Source organism: Centroberyx gerrardi, chromosome 18 (assembly GCF_048128805.1).
Source record: "Centroberyx gerrardi isolate f3 chromosome 18, fCenGer3.hap1.cur.20231027, whole genome shotgun sequence".
Taxonomy (NCBI): Eukaryota; Metazoa; Chordata; class Actinopteri; order Beryciformes; family Berycidae; genus Centroberyx; species Centroberyx gerrardi.
The window spans coordinates 3,978,739-3,999,358 of NC_136014.1; the positions used below are offsets into that span (position 1 = coordinate 3,978,739).

Genomic DNA, 20,620 nt, shown 5'->3' on the forward strand with positions numbered 1-20,620 from the left:
GTCTAATAATGTTCAGCCAACGTTTGCACCGGTGCGGAACGGTGCGGAACGGTGCGGAATGCGAGACAACTGGCCGGAAGCGCTGCATCAAACGGACCGACTTCCGCTGACAACACACTTGGCGCGCTCTCTCTCCCTCTCTCTACAAGGCTACAAGCCCCCCCTGCTGTTGCAGCATCTCTCGCTAGCATATACAGAAGCAGCAGTCCAAAGACAAGTTTCAGGCTAACTGGCTCAGAATATATCCGTGGCTCGAATTTAATAACGGTGAAATGAGCTGCTCGATTTGTAAAATGTACGGTGCTGCGCCTTTTACCAGCCGATGTTACAAAACGTCAACTTTAAGTTGCCACTCAGATGGCGTTTCTCATACAGCAGCCTCTGGGTAAGAATAGGACAATGTAAGACCCCCCCACCCCCAAAGTGTATAAATCCCCCCTATGTGAAGCATTTAAGGGGGGAATTCCCCCCCATTTTGAAAAATGAATTTCAGGCACTGTATATACATAGTATGGTGCAGTATACGTCATCAAAGGAGGAAAAGGTTAGTAAAGAGGATATAGAAAATCCACAGTTGAGGAACTTGCAGAGATCAAAGGAAATGTATAGATCCACATGAAATGGGGATCAAAGGCATGTAGCTTAGCAAGGCATCATACTGGATGAATCTAATTAGTGGAAGGAAACGTGCCTTTTATTGCCGTGGATAAAGAGCCGGTTTTGTATGATTTATCACATGCAGCTATTTCAGTCAGAAAAAGGTGAAAGAGATCGAGTGAAGCAGACAGTGAAGTGTAAGCGACGTGGGCGTCTGTGAGTCAACAGATACCTAAAGGAAAACAATGACAGAGGGATAAAGTAAGAGAGAAAGCTGCAGGGATGCAGCAGCTGTTGAGGTTGCCACGGTAGAGCAAGGAGAGAAAACGAGGGAGTGAGATGAGATGAGGCAAAGGGCTACGGCGAGAGAGAAAGGGATGCAGAGAGGAAGAAGGATGCAGCAAGAAAGAAAAAGAAAGAATTAGAGGGAAGTTGAAAGATAGTTCAACCGATGTGCGGTGGATGCCAAGGTCTCTGTGGGCGTGAGGCAAATGGACAAAGCCAAAGCATAAAGAGAGAGTTGTGGAGATAGTGAGAGAAAGAAAGAGAAATATGGAAGACGGAGTGAGATAAAGAAGCAGAGAGCCATGTGGGTAGCTCTCTGCAGCAGATGTTGTGGTGTGAGTGTGAGCCGGGGGACTAGATGTGCAGCTAGCTAGCTCCCTTGTCAAAGCTGACCTCCTTTCAGTCTGGCTAGGCTGAGAGCGAAGCGCCACCTACTGCTCTACTGTAGATACACAAACCCAAACAGAGCATGTTCCTAAATCAGATGCATCCTTTATAGGCCATTACATGTACAAGGAATTTGAAATGGTACATGCATACATTCATAATATTACACACGATCCATTGTTGAACAGGACCTCATGTACAATTCAAGGACAACTGGACAGATGCTGGTACGATGAGTAAAGATTAATTACAGCAAAACTGACTTTTGGATTGTTTTTCTGCAAAGGTAGACATTTTCCCAAAATTTCCTAAGATTTGTTTTTGTTGTTTTAGAATGCAGTACCATCAACTCTATATATGTACAGACTGAGGGGCGAATTCACAAAAGGATTGCGCGGCTTTTGCTGACGCTAAACCTGTGCAAATAAGACAAAAAGAAACCGTGTAATTCACAAAGCACTCGCAAAGGGTGAAATGCCCCGCTAACTGCGCTGCCACGCAAATAGCGTCTCGGTGCTCCTGTGCTATTTGCACGTATTTAAATTAGGTAATATGCATACATTTGGCGCAAAATTGGCCCCTTTCTATGCAAATGAGCCTCATTGCAAAAACAGTCCAATTCACAAAGGTCGGCGCTAATTGCCACACGCAGTTAGTGTGAAATTATTAGCGTCTTCAGAGAGTTGGTGGTAACTGAAGCGCATTTATAAGCGGTGTCACGCCTAGACTTTATCACTTGTTGATTTAACTGAGAATTGAATTGAATTGACCTTGCAAATGTCTCTGCAACAATTCCACCTTTGTGTGACCTAAAAAATAAGATTGTCTGTAAATACAGTCTGTAAATAATATTTTGACATTATTATTATTATTACTATAGAACTTTAACACAGATTGCTTCACAAACGAAAGCAAATAAATCAGTACAACCAAACAATCAATACAACTCAGTTTCTCACTCTGAAAATATTTTCACTTATCTCACTAGTCAGCACAGTGGGCCTTATTTTGGCCTAAAGATTCAGCACCATGGACAGCCCCGCTCAAACTCATTTACAGTATTACCTCCGCCAAGGAGCTTATGTTTTCGGTGCCGTTTGTGTGTGTGTTTGTCTGTCTGTCAGCAGGATTACGGAAAAACTACTGGCCCGATTTTCATGAAACTTTGTGGAAGGGTGTAGCATGGGCCAAGGAAGAACCCATTAAATTTTGGAGCGGATCCGTATATTGGTTGCGCTTGCACATTTGCATATCATAGAAGACTGGATTGGTCTGCGCTCGCAAGTGCCCTTCTAGTTTATTTTGGGATGCAGTGAAAAGCAATGACAAACAAAGGATGCAGTGACAGGATGCAATTGTGTCATGAAAAATAAATGAATAAAGCTCCCCTACATTCTCCTTTGTTCTCCGCTTCAAATCATGCCATCTTCTTTTGCAGTCTGAAGGTGCGTTTGGAAACACCAACAGCACTGACAGACTGGGATATTAAATCCCAAATATGGTTTCTCGCAGTCCCGGTTAAATTTCTTGCCTGAAGTTTTGAGGAATGCCTCTGCACCTCGTCCGTCAGGACTTGCAGCTCGCGGTCTAAAAATTTCATTTTTCTCTTTCTCTCTGCCATTGTCCTGTCTACTGTGTTCTTCGCGCAAAGGCAACGTTTATACTTTGCCACACTGATAATTGCAATCAGATGCAAAACAGGGGCAAATTGCACTCAGTTGCAACAGGTTATGGGCGTGTTTGCGCTGGCATATCATTAGCGCAATATCTTTTGTGAATCGGTCCTTGAGATGGAGCAAATAGCGGTTGCAAATGATACGCAATTCATGGTGCTATTAGCGGCCGCAATCCATTCTTTGTGAATTTGCCCCTGAGAGTGCTCTGATTGCACTTTTTAAAGATTTAAAACTTTTTACGACATTCCTGAATGCCATTAAATCTTTGCAAATCACTGCAACGGTTTTAGAGAGTCGATTTCAAAGTAGCTCAGATCAGCCATATGGTAAATGTCAGGCTTGACCTCAGTATGACAAAAGTGAGAATTTCAATCAGTCTAGTTTTGCGACAAATACTCACCCAGACCATAAAATGAATGCACCCTTTGAAGTACTTCAGATGGGCCATTTTCTAAATGTCATGATGATACAAGCTACAGAAGTAGCCTACTATCAAGAGCACACTTCAAACAGAGTACATCAAACAAGCCATTACCTAAGTACCATCAAATCCCAACACCTTTCAGTGCTTTCTCAGTCTAGAAAGTTTCAGTAAGCTTTCTCTTGACCAAAGAGGTTAAACATTGGAAAAACTGTCTAGGTATCGGTATATTTCAGTATGCTGATGCTGAGGACAAAAGTAAAGCCAGTAAAGTGACTCAAAATGTCTACGATGTGATCCGGAACACTTAATTTGCCAGTGTCTACCCAGTCTAGTTTCCGCAATAGACTTTGTTAAGAGTTTTCTAGGACAGTTTTGCTCTGATGGTCAGCAGTCCTCATTTTGCTGCCATCTCTTCACTTTGCTGACTAAAGAGGCATTTCTGGGGCCTTCCCCTGAGATGTCCCACTTTCTTTCCTACTAATTAACCAAAACACAGATCTATCTTAACCACCGCCCCTGTTACCACCTAATTAATCACCGTGGCGACGACAGCCTCATTTCCCCCTCCGAATTCTCACTCCCTGGATGACCACTGAAAATGTTCCACCATTTAACTTCATGAATATTTAAATGTTTTATCCTGTGTCTGTGTCTTATTGGCTGGTCCTTCGGGAGCTGGAGAGCTTGTCTGTTGGCTGCAGTTTGTTGTGGGTCGTCACACCAGGGGAGGTTTGTGGTTTGTAGTCGCATTTGTTTCAAGCGGAAAGGGAGTTCACAGGAGAATAGTGCTGGTCGTTGAACCACTAAGGTAAGAGGAATGTGATTTATAGAAAATATGAAGAGGATAATAGTCTTAAAACCAACCAGCATTTACAATAAAGTAGCACCGATATGTTCTACAACAACAAAGCCAATATACACGGCCACTAGACAAACCTCAACCAACAAGTTAAAATCTGTATAAAGACTACAAAGGCAGGGTATCACAAAGCAGCACAGTACTATCTACACAGACCAGAGATACAGATAAGCTGTTGTAGGGGCTGTGCGAATGGTGCAGCAGCACAGTGTGGCTTTTTAAAAAAAAAAAGGGACATTAAGCTGATGCATTTTCCACCACTAATGCACAGCTTTCCAATGTTTTCTGTGGCACGGTCCATTTTGGATCTTGTAGCACGCCTTCTGCTTTGAGAGGCTTTTGCATGAAGGATCATGATTTGAAACCACTACCTTAATAATAGCTGAAAGAATAAAAACCCTCAATCCAAATGTGAAAAAAGGACTGTCACAGAAAACTAATTGTGTTCTGAATGAACTGACAATAATACAAAGGCCATTTCTAAGGGTTTTTGTAGCTTTGTGTTTCTAGCATTATTACTCCCTCATAATACATAACAGAGACTGCTGACTGTCACAGTTCACAAGTGCTGGCTCTCCCAATTCCTTTGGTGTATTGTACTTACATATTTTACCTTCATTTTACACACCATGTTCCAGCAAGTGCGACAGTATTATACTGTAGCAGCCTGTGGAGGGGCAAACGCTGAAGCCCTTTGAAGCTTTGTCTTGAGTGTACTTCTTGCAATGGAGCTATGATGCAAGTGAAAAAACAGTCGGCTACACTCCACACAGCTCATACTTGCACTTTTTAAGCCATCAATTATGGGCAAAACAGCACACCATTTCCCAATAAATGAACTCCAACTTCAACTTCATTCATCCTCCAAGTTTGCTTCGTTCGCTTCGTTCGTTTTTAGCATTGTCAGGAACACATGCACTGACTCTGCCATTCAATCCCCACTCCACAGCGGCAGCTCCAAGACTGGCGGCTATGTTTTCTTCTTCTGTCTTTCATCTGAGCTGAGTTTGAAGCACAGCAGTTTTGAATGGTCCTGTGTGATGGCAGGAAAGCCACCTTCCACAAAACTTACAAGCTGCGTGACTTGTTGCGTTCTGCTGGAATCACACTTGAATTTAGCTGTAACAAGGATGTGATGCTGGACTGCTGTTGTCCTCCATCGTCCTGAAGAATGTCTTCTCAGTGAACTCTTAGAATTATGGTAAGCCAGTTTAACGGCCCATAATTACCTCCGCCAAGGAGGTAATGTTTTCGCCTGCGTCTGTGTGTCCGTCCGTCTGTCTGTTAGCAGGATATCTCAAAAAGTTGGGCACAGATTTGCACAAAACTTGGTATGAAGGTTGGTTATGGGCCAAGGAAGAACTGATTAACTTTTCATGTCGATTGGCCAAAAGGGGGCGTGGTGGTAGTGGGCGTGGCATATCATCAAAAGGTGCATAACTGCCTTGCAGGGTGTTGTCAGCCTTGGCTGAGGTCTGTGCTCTACTGAGCACATTTTCTAGTTTATATTCTGTTTTTTTTGCATCACTGCATTTTGACAATGCTGCCATTTGTACCCGACTGCAAAAACGTGATAGCTGCGTAGTGCCACCCACACCACTGATCAAATCATTAGCAATCAAGCAATCGAATTAGGGCCCCCTTACTAGTCTATGTTAGGCAGGGAATAGCTTTTTATTTTACTGTTAATGCTTTTTAAAAGGACTGTTAAGTAAATTAATGCAAGTAATAATTAATAAGTAAGTAATTATTGTGCATTCTCCATTCTAAAAATAAATCGGTCAAAGGTCTCTTTCACCGTCCAATTCAGATAATGTTGTTGAGATCACCAGCAAATAATTGGGTTAGGGTAAATATTAAAAGGATACAATTTCAGAAACAGACAAACTTTTACAAGTGCATTAATTCTATCACGTAAAAATGAATAGCCTACAGTGCATGGAGGATTAAAGAATGTGTTTTCCTATGTGCTACTGTAGCAGATTTCATTTCAATCTTGTATTACAAACTCAGCAAAGTGTACACAGGACAAAGTACCACAGGATTAAAAAAAAAAAATGGCTCCCAAGCCTCAGGTCAACCTAGAGGCACTCAGCTAGTTCTCCTCTGGTGTTGCTTCAAGGCTGAGTGATTTTTTCAACCAACTGTCGCGCTTATGATTGCTTGCTTTTCACTCGGAAGGAATTTCTCAACTGGCTAATGTCACGCTGTTCGGCAATCTTCAGCATGTGTTGCATTAAGGGAAACGGAGCGGCGTGTTGAATGACTCGGATGTTTTTAAACAAGTTGGATGATAGTGATTTCTTTGAACACCAGCCAGAATAGACAGATGCACTCCGTGTTCAGAGTACCAACGACATCCATTATAACCTCTTGAAAGTTCTCATAATTCACAAAAAAGAAGAACCTGTGGAGTAACTAGCCTGTTTTGATCATAATGCACCGCGGCTTAATGGTTTTTGTGATGAGAAGATGAGAGAGGGAAGGAAAGGGAATGAGAACGGTTAATGTTCTATTGATCTAAAGCTAATGAAAAAGGAAAGCTTTTGATTCACTCATCTTTTTTACTCCTTGCAGTACACGCATTTGGTGCTCTCAACTCAAAAATGCTTCCATCATGAACTAGACAAACATAATAATGTACAAAATGTATAGAGTTTTGCTGATGACTAAGGTAATGTTGACTTTTGAGTAGTTATGAACAGACATGCTGACTTTAGTGGTTAACTGGAAAAAGGAAAATATGTGAGGGGCTGAGAGAAATAAAGGTTTCTCAGTGAAGCATTGCTTTCACCACAATGTTTGTCCTTGTTTTAGCTTAAAACAAGCGTTGTATTAAGATGAAAGAATGCTGGTTATAATAGAGATTCATGTTTTGAACGTATATTAACCAAATGAAGTAACTGCAGTTTTGTCCCACTACAATAGCAGCAATTTCTTTCTATGTGGTACAAAGAGTAATGGTGTAAGTCTCTATGCTTACCATTTAATGCTAAGCAGCCTAGGTCATCCCTGGTCACCCTACTGATTTCACACTCATATTTACTGATTAATAACTGATAAGGTGAATTGAAAAGGCGTCAATAAAAATACTTCTTCTCAATCCAAGAAGAAGTCAAAGTATTATTATTTTGCATGGTGATATATTATCTCTTCATCAGATGTTTCTGTTGGAGCTCAGCTCTAACTAACTAGCTTACTCCTCTCTAGTGTTAAAACCCTTACAGTAATGATGTCAGTTACAGACCACTGTAGTAAATCAAGGCAACGGGAGCAGTGAGAGGGTTGGGGGGTACAAGTTTTATCGATGTTGCTGTACGCTAATAGAAGTCGATAACGGTCATAGATTACTTAGTGCCCCTTTAAGTGCATTAACGTCCCAGAAATTTGACCGGATTGTTGGTGCGTACAGTCTGCCTCCCCAGGTGGAACCCGAGTGAAATTTAGTTTGTGTGATCAGTGTATCTGCTGTACTGTTAGATGTCAGAACCCTAATGGTGGATTTTGTATTTCTTGTCTCTCACCGTACAGGCTGGAAGGAACAGAGGATAAGTTCAGGAACAGGGAGAGTCGTCCCGAGGACCTGCAGGTCATCGCTGAGCTCAAGGACATGGTCACCGAGAGAGAGGCTCTGGTCAAGAAACTGGTGGTGGGTAGTGCTGTAGGTACTGCTGTAATAAAAGTGATCATGATGGTGATAATGTGTTAAATCAGTTAGGGGCATTTTACGTATCCAGTGCATCAAGTTCCTTACTTTCAGTTTGATTGCCTTCTCTTCTCGGCTAAACTCAGCTCAGCTCTCCTTCTCATCTCCTTTCTAATGCTGTTCTGTTATAGAACAGTTCTGTTAAGTCCAGTTGTGCTTCAGTAGAAGGTGTTGTATTACGAACATTGTGAGCTGGCCTCTACATCACAAGACAAAAAAATTCATTAAGTGTGTGATGTCCAATAGGCCCTTTTCACAAACATGGCTGACGTACTTCCGCAGGGTATAGATCGGTTCTCACCATTGGCACCAATGTTAAGAAGGCAACTTTCTGTCGCCCATAACTCTGTCTGTGATAACTTATTTTGTGTTTCGACATAATGTATAACACAATACAGGTGTTGTCACTGACATATCTTTCTGTTTCTGTTATCAGATGACCGCAAGACTATAAAAAAGTGATTTGATCGAGGGTCACAAAATGCTAACTGGCTAACCAAGGCTAATGGTAATTTCTATGTTGTTAGCATGACAGCTGTATTGTGTTATACATTATGTTGAAACACAAAATAAGTGATCACAGACAGGGTTATGGGCGACAGAAAGTTGGCTTTTTAACATTGTTGGCAATGGTGAGAACTGATCTATACCCTACAACGATGAAGAAGCAGTACGTCAGCCATGTTGGTGAAAAGGGTCTACCTTTTCACAGTCTGCTGAGTTATATGGTGTGTCCCCGGCCTCCCTGGCTGTCAGTTAACATGATTTTCCTCTGCAGGACGATAAGAAGTTCTACCAGTTGGAACTGGTCAACAGGGAGACCAACTTCAACAAAGTGTTCAATGCCAGTCCCAACGTAGGAGTTATCAACCCTCTCATTAAGGTAGGCCCTGATCCCTGGACATTAACCCTGTTCTATAGCACACCACACACAGGGGCCGGGCGCTCTGATAAGCCTGTCGATGGACAAAGATGGCATTCTGAAAGCATTGCTTTACTTTACCACATAGCAAAGATGATGTCCACTTCATCTCATTTCATATCCATCAGTTCTGGTAATACCAAGTAACACCAATTGATCAGTGTCAGTTGAACAATTAACAATGCATTTTAGCTATTTTTAAAGGTGACATGTGTATCATTTTAACATCAATAAATCATAGCCACATTCATTTTGAAACAGTATAATTACCGTAAACATGTGAGACCATCACTGAAAAGATTGGCAGCCTCTACGCTGCATTTTACATTGTGTGCCACCAGGTTGGATTTGGAGGGAAATCTGCTTTACAGCACAAAGGGAGATTGTTTTGCAGCACAAAACAGGAAGAGGGCGCTGTTTTTCCAGTTCAAATGGAGCTAGTTTTCCGAGTTTCTGGCAAAGGCAGATGGTGGAAGAAGTGAAAGGTCGATGGAAAAATCACTTTCAACATGTTTATTCTCTTCAGTAAAGACATAGACACCAAGGAGGGGGAGGGGTGACAGGAAGCAACAGGGTTTATGGGAAATGTGGTCTTAATTTGGAGAAACACTAGCACTAACAATACCACTGGTGTGAGATAGAGGCTACCGATCATCTCCACCATGGTCTCATTTGTTTACGGTAATTATACCATGATACCAAATTAATTCGACAATGATACATTGATGTTTAAAAATGCTACTTGTCGCACCTTTAAATTCAATGCATTGCCAAAATGTTAACATGTGATTCCGAGCTTCTTTGTATTCCTTCAATCAGCTGATGCTGAAACGAAAAGTCTCCAACTTGGCTGTATATGACTCATACAGTTGACTTTGACATGCCGCAAGGACCGAAAACATAAATCCAATGACCATATAAAATCAGCAAGACGATTAGCTTTAATCACCATTGGATCCATTCCACTATTTTACTGAAATGAGTCACTGTGTCCCGTTCCATTATGAAAGCAGCTACAGCTCACTGAAAAAAAAGAAAAATTTCATTCATCTTAAAATCACAAGGGATCCAACTGCTTTTTCTAAGTCAACCCCAATTAAAATTTTCAACGCTTTCATCTCAAAAACTTGTAATCTGACATGGCTTCAAATGCCCAGTTTAGTTGGATAACATATTATGTGGCATCAACACATTTTTCACAGTGTGTCTGAGTTGAATGATTCCCCCCGCATGGTCAATATGTAACTGCTGACTCCATCTCTCAAGTTCTATAACTTCCAGTATTTTTGTTCTCTCACTGTTACATGTATTTTTTCCACATATGTGTGTGTGTGCTATGTGTGTTTAGCGTGTGTTATTTTTGGTGTCATGTGTATTTCTGTGTGTGTGTGTGTGTGTGTGTAATTCTTTCCCCCTATTTGGTTTGTGTTCTCCCCGACTGCTGTCAGACCTTCCTCCAGCTTTCCTTTGCTTTCCAAGCCATTTTGTTAGCGTGAGATGTTTCCTGCTTTGACACATCTCTCCTCTGCTCATCTAAACTTCCATTCTGCTCAGAGCGACTGCAGCGTCACAAGGACAGACTGAGTGATGCCAGTCTGACCTTCAGATCCATCCACTCTGCATAGAACACCTAAATATGATCAAGTTAGCAAGCTATTCTTTTTCCTTTCTCTCTCCCTACTGGACTTGAATTGAACCTATGGAGCTCTCCCTATACTCCATTTGCCCCATTTTTTTCTCCTTTCCTTCTTATCCTTTCCATTTTGTTTTCAACTTCCCTTTCGCTCATTTTTTGACCCAATGCCCTTCCCCCACCCCCCCACCCTTCCTTCTTCTTTCCGTGTAGCAAAAGCGAAAGAATGAGAAAACAGCGGCCGGCCGATTCAGCAGCTCGCCCAACCTCAGGGCGTTGGAGGCAGCGGGCATGGGCGTGGGCATGGGCGTGGCGGGCACAGGAAGCGGGCAGCCCCCCCACCCGCCGCAGCCCCCGCCCCAGCCGGGCCGCCTAGAGCCCATCCCCAACTCCCCCCTCCACCACCTCGAGCTCAACTCGAGCAAACCTCTTCCCCCGCCGACCCCTCCCACCGAGCCCAAGAAATTCATGAGGTGAGACCCTTTTCACCCAGTCACAGGCCTCTTGTTTAATTGGAAAACCCTCAGGGGTAAAGGAGGTTAAGCACTCTTAACTGATGTCAGACCTTAAATTTCGCTCTTTAGAGGCCTATTTTCTAATTAGCCTCAATTTTAGGCTGACGGGGTTCGCTCACACAAGGCCTTCGAAAGCCAACGCTTGCTTCAGACACCGCCGGAACTCCCTGTCGTTTCTTGCTGTGCAAAAGAAACGTCCTCTCTCAATGTGACTGGTGTTTTACGTCTCCATGCTTTCCCGCCAAGTCTGGCCCTCTCATAAACCATAACGAGCATGAAATCACGACGATCTTGAATTGCAGAGTGTAAAATAAAAGCCTCCAAAGGCTGTAACGTGTGGATTGAAGATCACATAGGAGTAAATGTCTATAAATGAACATTATAACCAGACCATACACACAAGAGTCCCATGTGCGACTTGAGCTTCAAGAATGGCCTTGGAATGCAGAAGGAGCATGGTTTTTTTTTTTTGGTTTTGTTTTTTCCCCTCACCACCTCTGTGTTTGCATCACTCTTGAACATGCCAACGGTCTGCATGCTAAGAGTCTCGGTGTGTGTCTCTTTTTCTGTTTTCATGGAGTTCAAGTTCTCTTCCATTCTGTTCAGGAAGTTATACAACTTACTGGTGATATTTGTCTGGGGTTTTTTTTTTGTTTTTTTTGTTTTTTTGTGCATTGTGCCATTCTGTGCTAAGTTTACCCATTCCTTCATCTCCATCATCATCCGAATTTCAGCATGTTGCACACGCCGCACTTTTCTTCTGACTTGAAATGGGATTGACTGTTTTTATACATACTAAAAAAAAACTATCTTGTTATGTAAATGTATAATGAAGTAGATATTGTGTTTTGCTACCAAGTACTGTCCCCTCTGTGTGTGGTGGTGTCTTACTGTGGGAAACTTTTGAGAACAGCTTTACCACTCCGTTCTATCAATAAATGCTTCTCTCGTTCCTTGGTAATGGCTGTGATTGGTCAATGTGGTGTGAACAGCTATGATGATAAATGTATGGAACATGCTGCTCACATGAATACATGTGTATGCGGTGCATGCTGTGAAATGTATTGTGAAATTATGTCTAAATTTGTCATGCTGGCTGATACTTGGCTTCTGGTGCGCCTGTATTTAGCGTGTGTGTGTGTGTGTGTGTGTAGGTGTGTGTGTGTGTGTGTGTGTGAGAGAGAGAGAGAGTGTGTGTGTGAGCATGTTGTGTTTTTTTTCTATCCATCCTGCTGCATGCTTTACTGCTGATTATGTAAACAATTTTTGAGATGGAGTGGCTGCTTTGCAGACGCATGGGTGTTTGCCTACTATGGGCTGCCTTCATTGTTGTGGGTCTGACCCATTGCCATTACCAAACACACACACACACACACACACACACACACACACATACACACAGGCACCAATCTCATTCAAGGTGACCCTGGTTCGTCTGAAAAAACAGACACACACACATACCTCATTCCTATTAGTGGGGCTAAAGAAGCACCAGCAGCACACACACACGCACACAAGAGAGCTAAGCAATGACAGTATGAGGTCAGATATTATAGATCTACTTTGAAATGTTTTCAGATTCAGTTAAACCATCTCCCTCTCCTCTCCCTGTGCACACTTTGTCCTTGACAAACATCCCTAGTTGGACTCATCCCTAAACCCTAGACCTTAATCCTAACAGCTCCACTATTAGAGTTTGGATGTAACGTCAGATGCTAGAGAAAAGCAGAACTAATCCAACCAGAGGCTGCGCTGTCAAGTGAATCAGCAATTTGCAGATCTGGCTCCTCTAAATCAGTGGTTCTTAGATGTTTTCATGTCTTGGACACCCAAATACACTGACATTAGGCCAACAAACACTATTTGATAAGATTTTGTTCCAGGGACCCATATGTTTTTTTGGGGTTTTTTTTTTACAGAGTAGTGAGGGACACAAAAGTGGAACCTATGTTTAAAATAGTCATTCTTACACTGTACATTCTCTAACTGGGATCATTTCGAGTGAATTAAATGATGTGAATTTAAACTAGTCCTCATTTTGCTCCTCAAGGACCCCACTTTGACAACCAGTGCTCTAACACACTCTAACAATGACGAATAAGCTGGGAAACACACACACACACACACACACACAAAGTAGTATAATGTATGGCAGGCCAGGTAATGCTGCTGTTGTGTATTGTCAGCTGGGCTACATACAGATGTCCTAGCATTGATTAAAAGGCTCATTTTAGTTTAGCTGGCACTCAGACCATTGGGATTGATGAGAAAATGATTGAACGAGTGGAGGAGAGAAAAGAGATAGGCTAGGGTAGTTCACTGAAGAAGATTTGTGGCCTGAAGTGTTTGAAACACAGGACAGCTTAAGGCGGACTCAAAAACACCCCGTCATGGTGTTGAATACAGGTAATGTTAGAATGGACTAAACTGAACTGACAGTTGAAAGTTACTGTGCATACAAGCGTAAATATTGAAGTGAATATGATTTGTGTGAACATAGTACAAGGAAACTAAAAGACATGATTGCCATTATTTACTGGAAATACAGGTAAAACACACTAGTGTTATACACACTTGTCTCTCTTAGATTCCCATCCAAACCAGTTATTTTGATTTTTTTGGTCAACCATATAAAAATATCTATCTTGTATTTTTGTTAAGATGAAACTCTGAAGGAATACATGGAGGTTTTGGTAGATTGTCGGGTCAACTTTGCTGTTAGGTGATGAGAACATAGACACCAACATTTTCCATGTGTCCCCTTAAGATTGTTGTCTCTGGTGCTCAGTGCTAGGACTTTAGCATACACTATGTTGAGTGATAGTAGGCTCCATGCTAACACTTTAGCATACACTATGTTGAGTGATAGCAGGCTCCATGCTAACACTTTAGCATACATTATGTTGAGTGATAGTAGGCTCCATGCTAACACTTTAGCATACACTATGTTGAGTGATAGTAGGCTCCATGCTAACACTTTAGCATACACTATGTTGAGTGATAGGAGACTCCATGCAGACAGCATGGAGGCCACTAGCATTATAAAGTGAGAAAATGAGAACTTGTAGCAGCTCTAATGGCAGGTAATGCAAGTCTGGTGGTTTTGTGGAGGATATTTGTCATATTAACAGGAAATTTGATAGAAAAAGTGTTTTAAACTAGCAGGGATTGCTTTCCTTGTTTCCATAGGAAATGAAGGTGGTGGACGATTTGAGACTGTGCCTACAGCTAAAAATTACTGCGCAGCGGATGACTACATCGTTGCTCACCTGAAATAGTTCCAAAAATAAACCTACAAGTTAATATGATATTTGATTTAAAAAAAAATTACAAATCTACAGGTTATATCATAAAAATTACACCTTTTCATTACTAAAAGGTCAATCTTCTTACTTTGGATAATGCTATAGCAGCCTACTATCACTCAACATAGTGTATGCTAAAGTGTTAGCATGGAACCTATCACTCAGCATAGTTCATGCTACAGTGCTAACATGGAACCAACTATCACTCAACATAGTGTATGCTAAAGTCTTAGCATGGAGAATGCTATTACTCAACATAGTGTATGTTAGCATGGAGCTCCAGAGCCAAAAATCTACCAGGGACACATGGATGATTTTCATGGATGATTTTGGTGTCTATATTCTCATCACTTAACAGCTAAATTGACCAACAGGATGATCTAACAAAAACTTTGTGCATTGCTTTAATGATCCTGAAGAGGTAATTGGGCCAGCCAGACATAATGCTCAATGCTAGCCATGTTGACTTTTGAATATGTGGCTGCCTCTGCTGCCAACAGACTAGAAAATAAGAGACTAGGCTACAGTAGATCTCTAGATGTAGAGAGTGAAGAGAGGGCGTATCGTCTCTTTGCTTTGGCATCTGATGGAGAGATTGCCTCCTCCCCTCTGATTTTCTCATTTCTTTACCGTTCTCATCTTCTCCCTTTTCTCTGTAAGCCTAATTCATCATCTCATCCTCTGCCAATCTCTTTTCTTGTCTCCTCCCTCTCATTTCTTCCCTACTCCTCTGGTCCTCCATTCATCTAACCGGCCCATATGCTCCTCATAAACACAGACTGTAAATTCACATAGGTTTTTTTCATATTATTCTCTTTTGTATATTTTGCATATATCTTATATTTTTCTATATAATTTTTCACTAATTTCAGTCTGCATATATTTTATGTTTTAGTATATGTTTATATCAGATATTTTAATTTTTCTTCTCTGTTAGTATGTTTTCCTGCTGTTACTTTATGCACCCTCATAATGCTATAATCTATACATTTCTTCATACTTCTTCATACTTCTCAATCAGACATTTCTACTCAGCATGTTCTAGTGTTGAAACTGTCAGTTGTATTATATTTAATACCCCCTATTTGCTATATTCTTATTTATATTCCATTTTACTATTTGGCTGCTGCAACGACCCAATATCCCCGCAGGGATCAATAAAGTTTCATCTTATCTTGCCCAGACACTCAGGCACGACAACTGACAGCCTGCTATTGTCCTTGACAAAAGGCAGTTTGTGGCAGTCAATATCCCTCCGCCTTCCCTCGGCATAGTACCACTGAGACACAACAACAACCTGATCTCACACAAATGCGTGAAATGAACACAACTCATTAACAAGAAATGACATGTTGGTAAAGTGTTCAAATTCTGTTTTCCCAGCGTGAAATTATGACGAAAAGGAGGTGACCAGACTTAAATTCCCAGCTTGTACGAAAGAAATTTATACCGCGAGTCAAACATTAATTTTTACCAAACGTTTTTCTTATTTAACCACGACCAAAGCATTTCCCTAACATTGACCAAGTTGTCTAGAAAGAAGATTAAGGAAGGAGCATTCTTGGATCTGAGGTAGAAGACAGCAAAAAACAGGTGCTCAGTGGTTGGCAGGTAGAATACCAAAGAAAATGTACTAGAGATAGTCCTTGCCAGTCACGTAGATACATATGAGAAAGTAGAGGCATGAATTCCCCAAAGAAAAACCATTGCACTCCGTCTGCAGGTACTAACGCATATCGAGCAAGAACTGGTCTTCGTCAGAGTCCAAGTGCAGTCAAAGCACTGTGGCTCTGACGCAGACCAGTTACTTTGTTGTACCTGCAGACGGAGTGCTGTGGTTTCTCTTTGGGGAATTCATGCCTCTGCTTTCTCATATGTATCTACGTGACTGGCAAGGAATATCCCTAGTATATTTTCATTAACCAAGTTGTTTTAGTTGCCTAACCATAACTTTAATCCTAACCTAAACTAAAGATGTTTTACTTGCCTAAACGTAACCGTTCGCCGACCTTTAGCTGAAAATGCCGTGTCCAATTCGTGCCGTTGCCACAGAATCCGATTCATGGTGGAAGAATGTATTTTTCACAAAATTTGCGCCCACAGCACGTAAATCTGTGTTTCGGAGTTTGTGCTCATTTCACGACTTTATATGAGATCACGTTGCCCAGGCCTAGACGCCCGTCATTCAACCCAGTCAGCCAATCAGCAGGCTATTTTGCTATTTTGTAGTGAATAAAAAGCTGCAAGTCTAGAATACAGTTCTGTGTGTGTTTTCTATAATATTTTATGCAAATAATGTGGTGTTGCAAATATTTCTAGGCTTAAGTGTGAATTGTAATCATGTATAACAGGTTGAACAAATACGAGGGAAGCATTTGGGAATTGACTCCAAGCATGACTGGCCTCACAGAACAAAAAAATATTTTACCCTAAAAATTTAAATATCACCCTGGAGTTATGAGACTGTTTGTTTCAGAAGTAGCCAATTAGGAAAGCAGAAGTAGCACCATTAGGTGTTTGTTTTGATAGATGCACAAACTCAACCTAATTAGTTAAAACTTGGGAACATTCTGTCCCCCAAGGACATGAGTCAGGCAATAGCTAATGCATCGTCTGGCAATACAAATTCCATGGATGTCCAGGGTTTTCCTGCAGAGATAAAAGTTGATATACTATCAATAGCTGATGAAGGGCAATCAAGTAAAGATACTGTATTCTCAAGAAGTGTTTACATGAATTACAGCCCCATCAAAACACACATATTCTTCTCTGGTCTGAATGACATAAGTAGAACTTGCTCTCAATTACTCTCATCTAAGTTCTGCATGGGCAAAAACGGAATAATATTCCCCATCTTGCATTCTAGACCTTTTTAAAGGACACACGCATCATTGCTAATGTATAAATGTAGACGTTTCTCTGCAGTAGTCATTTTTAAATACCCCACTCAGGGTCAATGGCTCCAGACTAGAGGCTTTGCTGCCACCTTATGGATAAGCGGTTTATGACCTCAGAAAGCACCCAGTCCACATGTCTGTACCAGAGGTGTGAACAAGTTAACTTTGCACAAGTCAGTCTCAAGCCTAAATGTAGAACACCAAGTCAAGTCCATGTCATTAATGTCAAGTCCCAAGTCTAAATGTAGAACAGCAAGTCAAGTCAGAACAAATCAAGAGTCCAGTATCAATTTAATATCTTAAAGAAAACTAAATATCTAGGACTTTTCAATGCAATATGGTTTTAATAGGATAAAAACTTAGTAAGAGCATCATGAGTTTGATTTCTATAATCAGTTTCAACTTCAATAAATTCAATCATTCCATACAAATTCAGAAAACAGAATTTAAATTCAGTCGTCTGCTGGAACAAATCTCATCACTTTCAATCCAAGTCATTTACACAAACACAAGATCTCAAGTCAAGACTTTAGAAACCTTTTCAAGTCATCAAAGTACAAGTCAGAGTCAAGTCCCAAGTCACCAAAACCCAAGTCAAGTCAAGTCTCAAGCAATTAAAACTGTGACTCGAGTCCCCACCTCTGGTCTGTACTATGTAAGCAGAGAGCTTGGTATGTCGCCAACTGGTCTTAGCGGATGCTTGCCTTGCGTTAACTCTGTACCAGATCTAAATCAAATCAAAAACTGGTGCAATACAGTAACAACTGTTCAGTTCTGTGTTTGACTTACATTGCTTCTAAAGGAAAGATGATACTTTTTACCAGAGAAATAGATGAAGCCCAATATGGGACTTTCTTTGCTTGAACCCGCCAGCAAAACTTTATAGGTAAGGTCAAGAACAAGAGACAAGAGACGATAATCCAACATCCAGACCAATGTAAATATGTTGAATGAATCCCTAGCTTATGCCCTAACTGTTATTGTTGTTGTTGTTTTGTTGTTGTGGTGGTGGTTTTGTGCAACCGCGTCTTGAAGCCCTCCTGAGACAGAAGACTCCCCCATCGGCTCCCCGGACCCCCAGCGCCAGGAGTGGTTCGCCCAGTACTTTTCCTTTTGATCGACCACAAACCTGCTAACACAAAGGATTCAGCATGTCAACCAAACTACAAACAAACAAACAAAAAAAAAAAATTAAAGAAAAAAAAAAAAGAAAAATTTTTAAAAACTATTTGTTATTTATTGTCATTGGCGGGTTCGGGGCTCAATTCACTTTAAATTCAGTCGACTGCAACCGCAAATCCGAGTTTTACATGAGAACGAATTCTCATTGATCTGTCACTGAAACGCACAGTGTAAGAATTTGATGTCATTAATTTTCACTTTCTTAAAAATGTAATGATTATCCACTTCCCGAGTTGACTGAAGTGAAATTGAATTGAACTTGACCCTGATCATCAAACATCATCACCCTAATCTAATTTGATTGGTTTATTATCTCTGATTGTTTCACTGTGGATGAGTTCCTCTCTTAGTACAGTGACAATGATCATCCGTACGTTTGATGTTTATTTTATTTCTTTATTTTGTTATTTATTTTGCAGTTTCTTGAAATTAGAAAAAAAATGAGTGGTGCATTATCATGCTGCTAATTACCATTGTTGGAATACAGTAAGAAATATATATATAAAGAAATATACAGTAGGTTATTGTGCTCTCTCTGTACTTGGGCCCATTTCATAAAACATCTTCGAATAGGAGGGCTGATCTAAGACCAGTTTGCCTCCTAAGCTATGGTGACATTTATACGGTCATATGACTTGACCCCTGATCCCAGATCAGCGACTCTTTTCTTAGATGCTTCATGAATGCAGGCTCTGATGTTAGGATGGCACCATCATGACAAGTTTGTTACAGCTGCATAGAAATTTCAGCAGATTTTGGTAGAATATTAAAACCTGTTTCTATGGTCGTCTGTCTCAACACAGATATAATGATGTCTCACCAATTTTAAAAACAAAAATAGCATATTTTATATTTATATTATAATGTGTATGCTTAACTAATAAATAATTATTGTGACATTTATGTGATGTGTTGGCTTGTCGTTTATTTATGTGAGTTGATGGTTTGAATTTCATTACATTTCAAATATCCAGTATTTGAAGATGCAACATTAGCCTGTGGTATACTGAAAAGGGCTACGACTACTTTCATGATTATTGACGATGATCATTATCATCATTATCATATTCAATATCATGATCATTAATAATTTCATCTGGCCTGGGTGCAGTGGTAGGGTTTCCCTCCTTATTCCTCCTTGAGCAGAAATCCCAACATTTGGCCATCAAGCCAATTTGAAGGAGAATTTGATAGATTTCTTAAAGATTTCCCATACAATAAGCTCATAACATATGTTGTATTGTTAGAATTTAAACTCCCCAACAGTATATGGAGCAGTTAGACCGACAACATTAAAATACTTCTGCTTCAAAATGCTTCATTAATGTAACATTCTGAAAGAATGAGGACTTTTACTTTTGCTACCTAAGTACATTTTACTGCTAACACTTCTATACTTTTACTTAAGTACATTTTACTGCTAACACTTCTATACTTTTACTTAAGTACATTTTTGAATGCAGAACGTTTACTTTTAATGAAGTATTTTTCCATTATGGTATTGCTGCTTTTACTTAAGTAAAGGATTTGAGTACACTACAAAACCAAACCCCTTAATTTTAACCCTGAAATGTCCTTAACTTCTCCATTACATAAACATGAATTATCCATTAAAAATAACAAAGCTTTAAAATAGTAAGGTTAGTATCATGGGTTTATAAGGGATTTATTCATGGGTTGATTCAAAGACACTCGTAATTAAGGGATTTTTCATGCCTTTTGTGCAGGTTTACAGGTTATTAAGTGGAAATTAATGGAAAAGTTCCTGTCTGCCTGAATTTTTCATTAAATTAGAAAGTAAGGAGTCAAGATTAAGGGGGTGTTTAAGGAGGATTCGATGGGATCTCCTCCATGTATTACTCCCTTAATTAATTTTAAGGGGATTTTACATGAATTAAGGGGTGAATTAATGTAAATTAATGAAAATGTAAGGTTATTACTGGTTCATAGAGGTACTTTTTACAGCAGTGGTTTAAAATAACAAGAAACTGTCCTTAGGCTTCAGCTGCTTGAGTTCAGGAAGAGACACTGATTGTAGCTCATTAAGATATCTCTCTTAACTACTTAATTACTGACACTGTGTTTTTTAGGCCCTATTGCACATAATAAGCATGAATAACATCAGTGGCATCAAACACAGCTTTCATTGTTTCAACAATGTTTATGGCAAGATGACACAACAGATTCAGCTGCTTGGATTCTGAAGGAGAAATCATCTCTTTCTTGGTTAGA

The 20,620-nt window shown here is 40.5% G+C and overlaps 1 protein-coding gene across 4 annotated transcripts in view; it reads left to right on the forward strand.

Moving 5' to 3' along the window:
- Window positions 1-18,323, forward strand: part of fam184ab (family with sequence similarity 184 member Ab) — a 103,941-nt gene extending 85,618 nt beyond the window's left edge. For 2 of the 4 annotated variants that reach the window (XM_078289719.1, XM_071898724.1), the window contains 5 exons: window positions 7,760-7,877; window positions 8,713-8,817; window positions 10,703-10,798; window positions 10,853-10,962; window positions 18,242-18,323. In XM_078289719.1, coding sequence (XP_078145845.1) covers window positions 7,760-7,877; window positions 8,713-8,817; window positions 10,703-10,798; window positions 10,853-10,962; window positions 18,242-18,323 — 511 coding nt within the window. Of the gene's footprint in view, window positions 1-7,759; window positions 7,878-8,712; window positions 8,818-10,702; window positions 10,963-18,241 lie in introns of all 4 variants that reach the window. The other 2 variants (XM_078289718.1, XM_071898725.1) reach the window with 2 other exon arrangements.
- The last annotated feature ends 2,297 nt before the right edge of the window (window positions 18,324-20,620 follow it).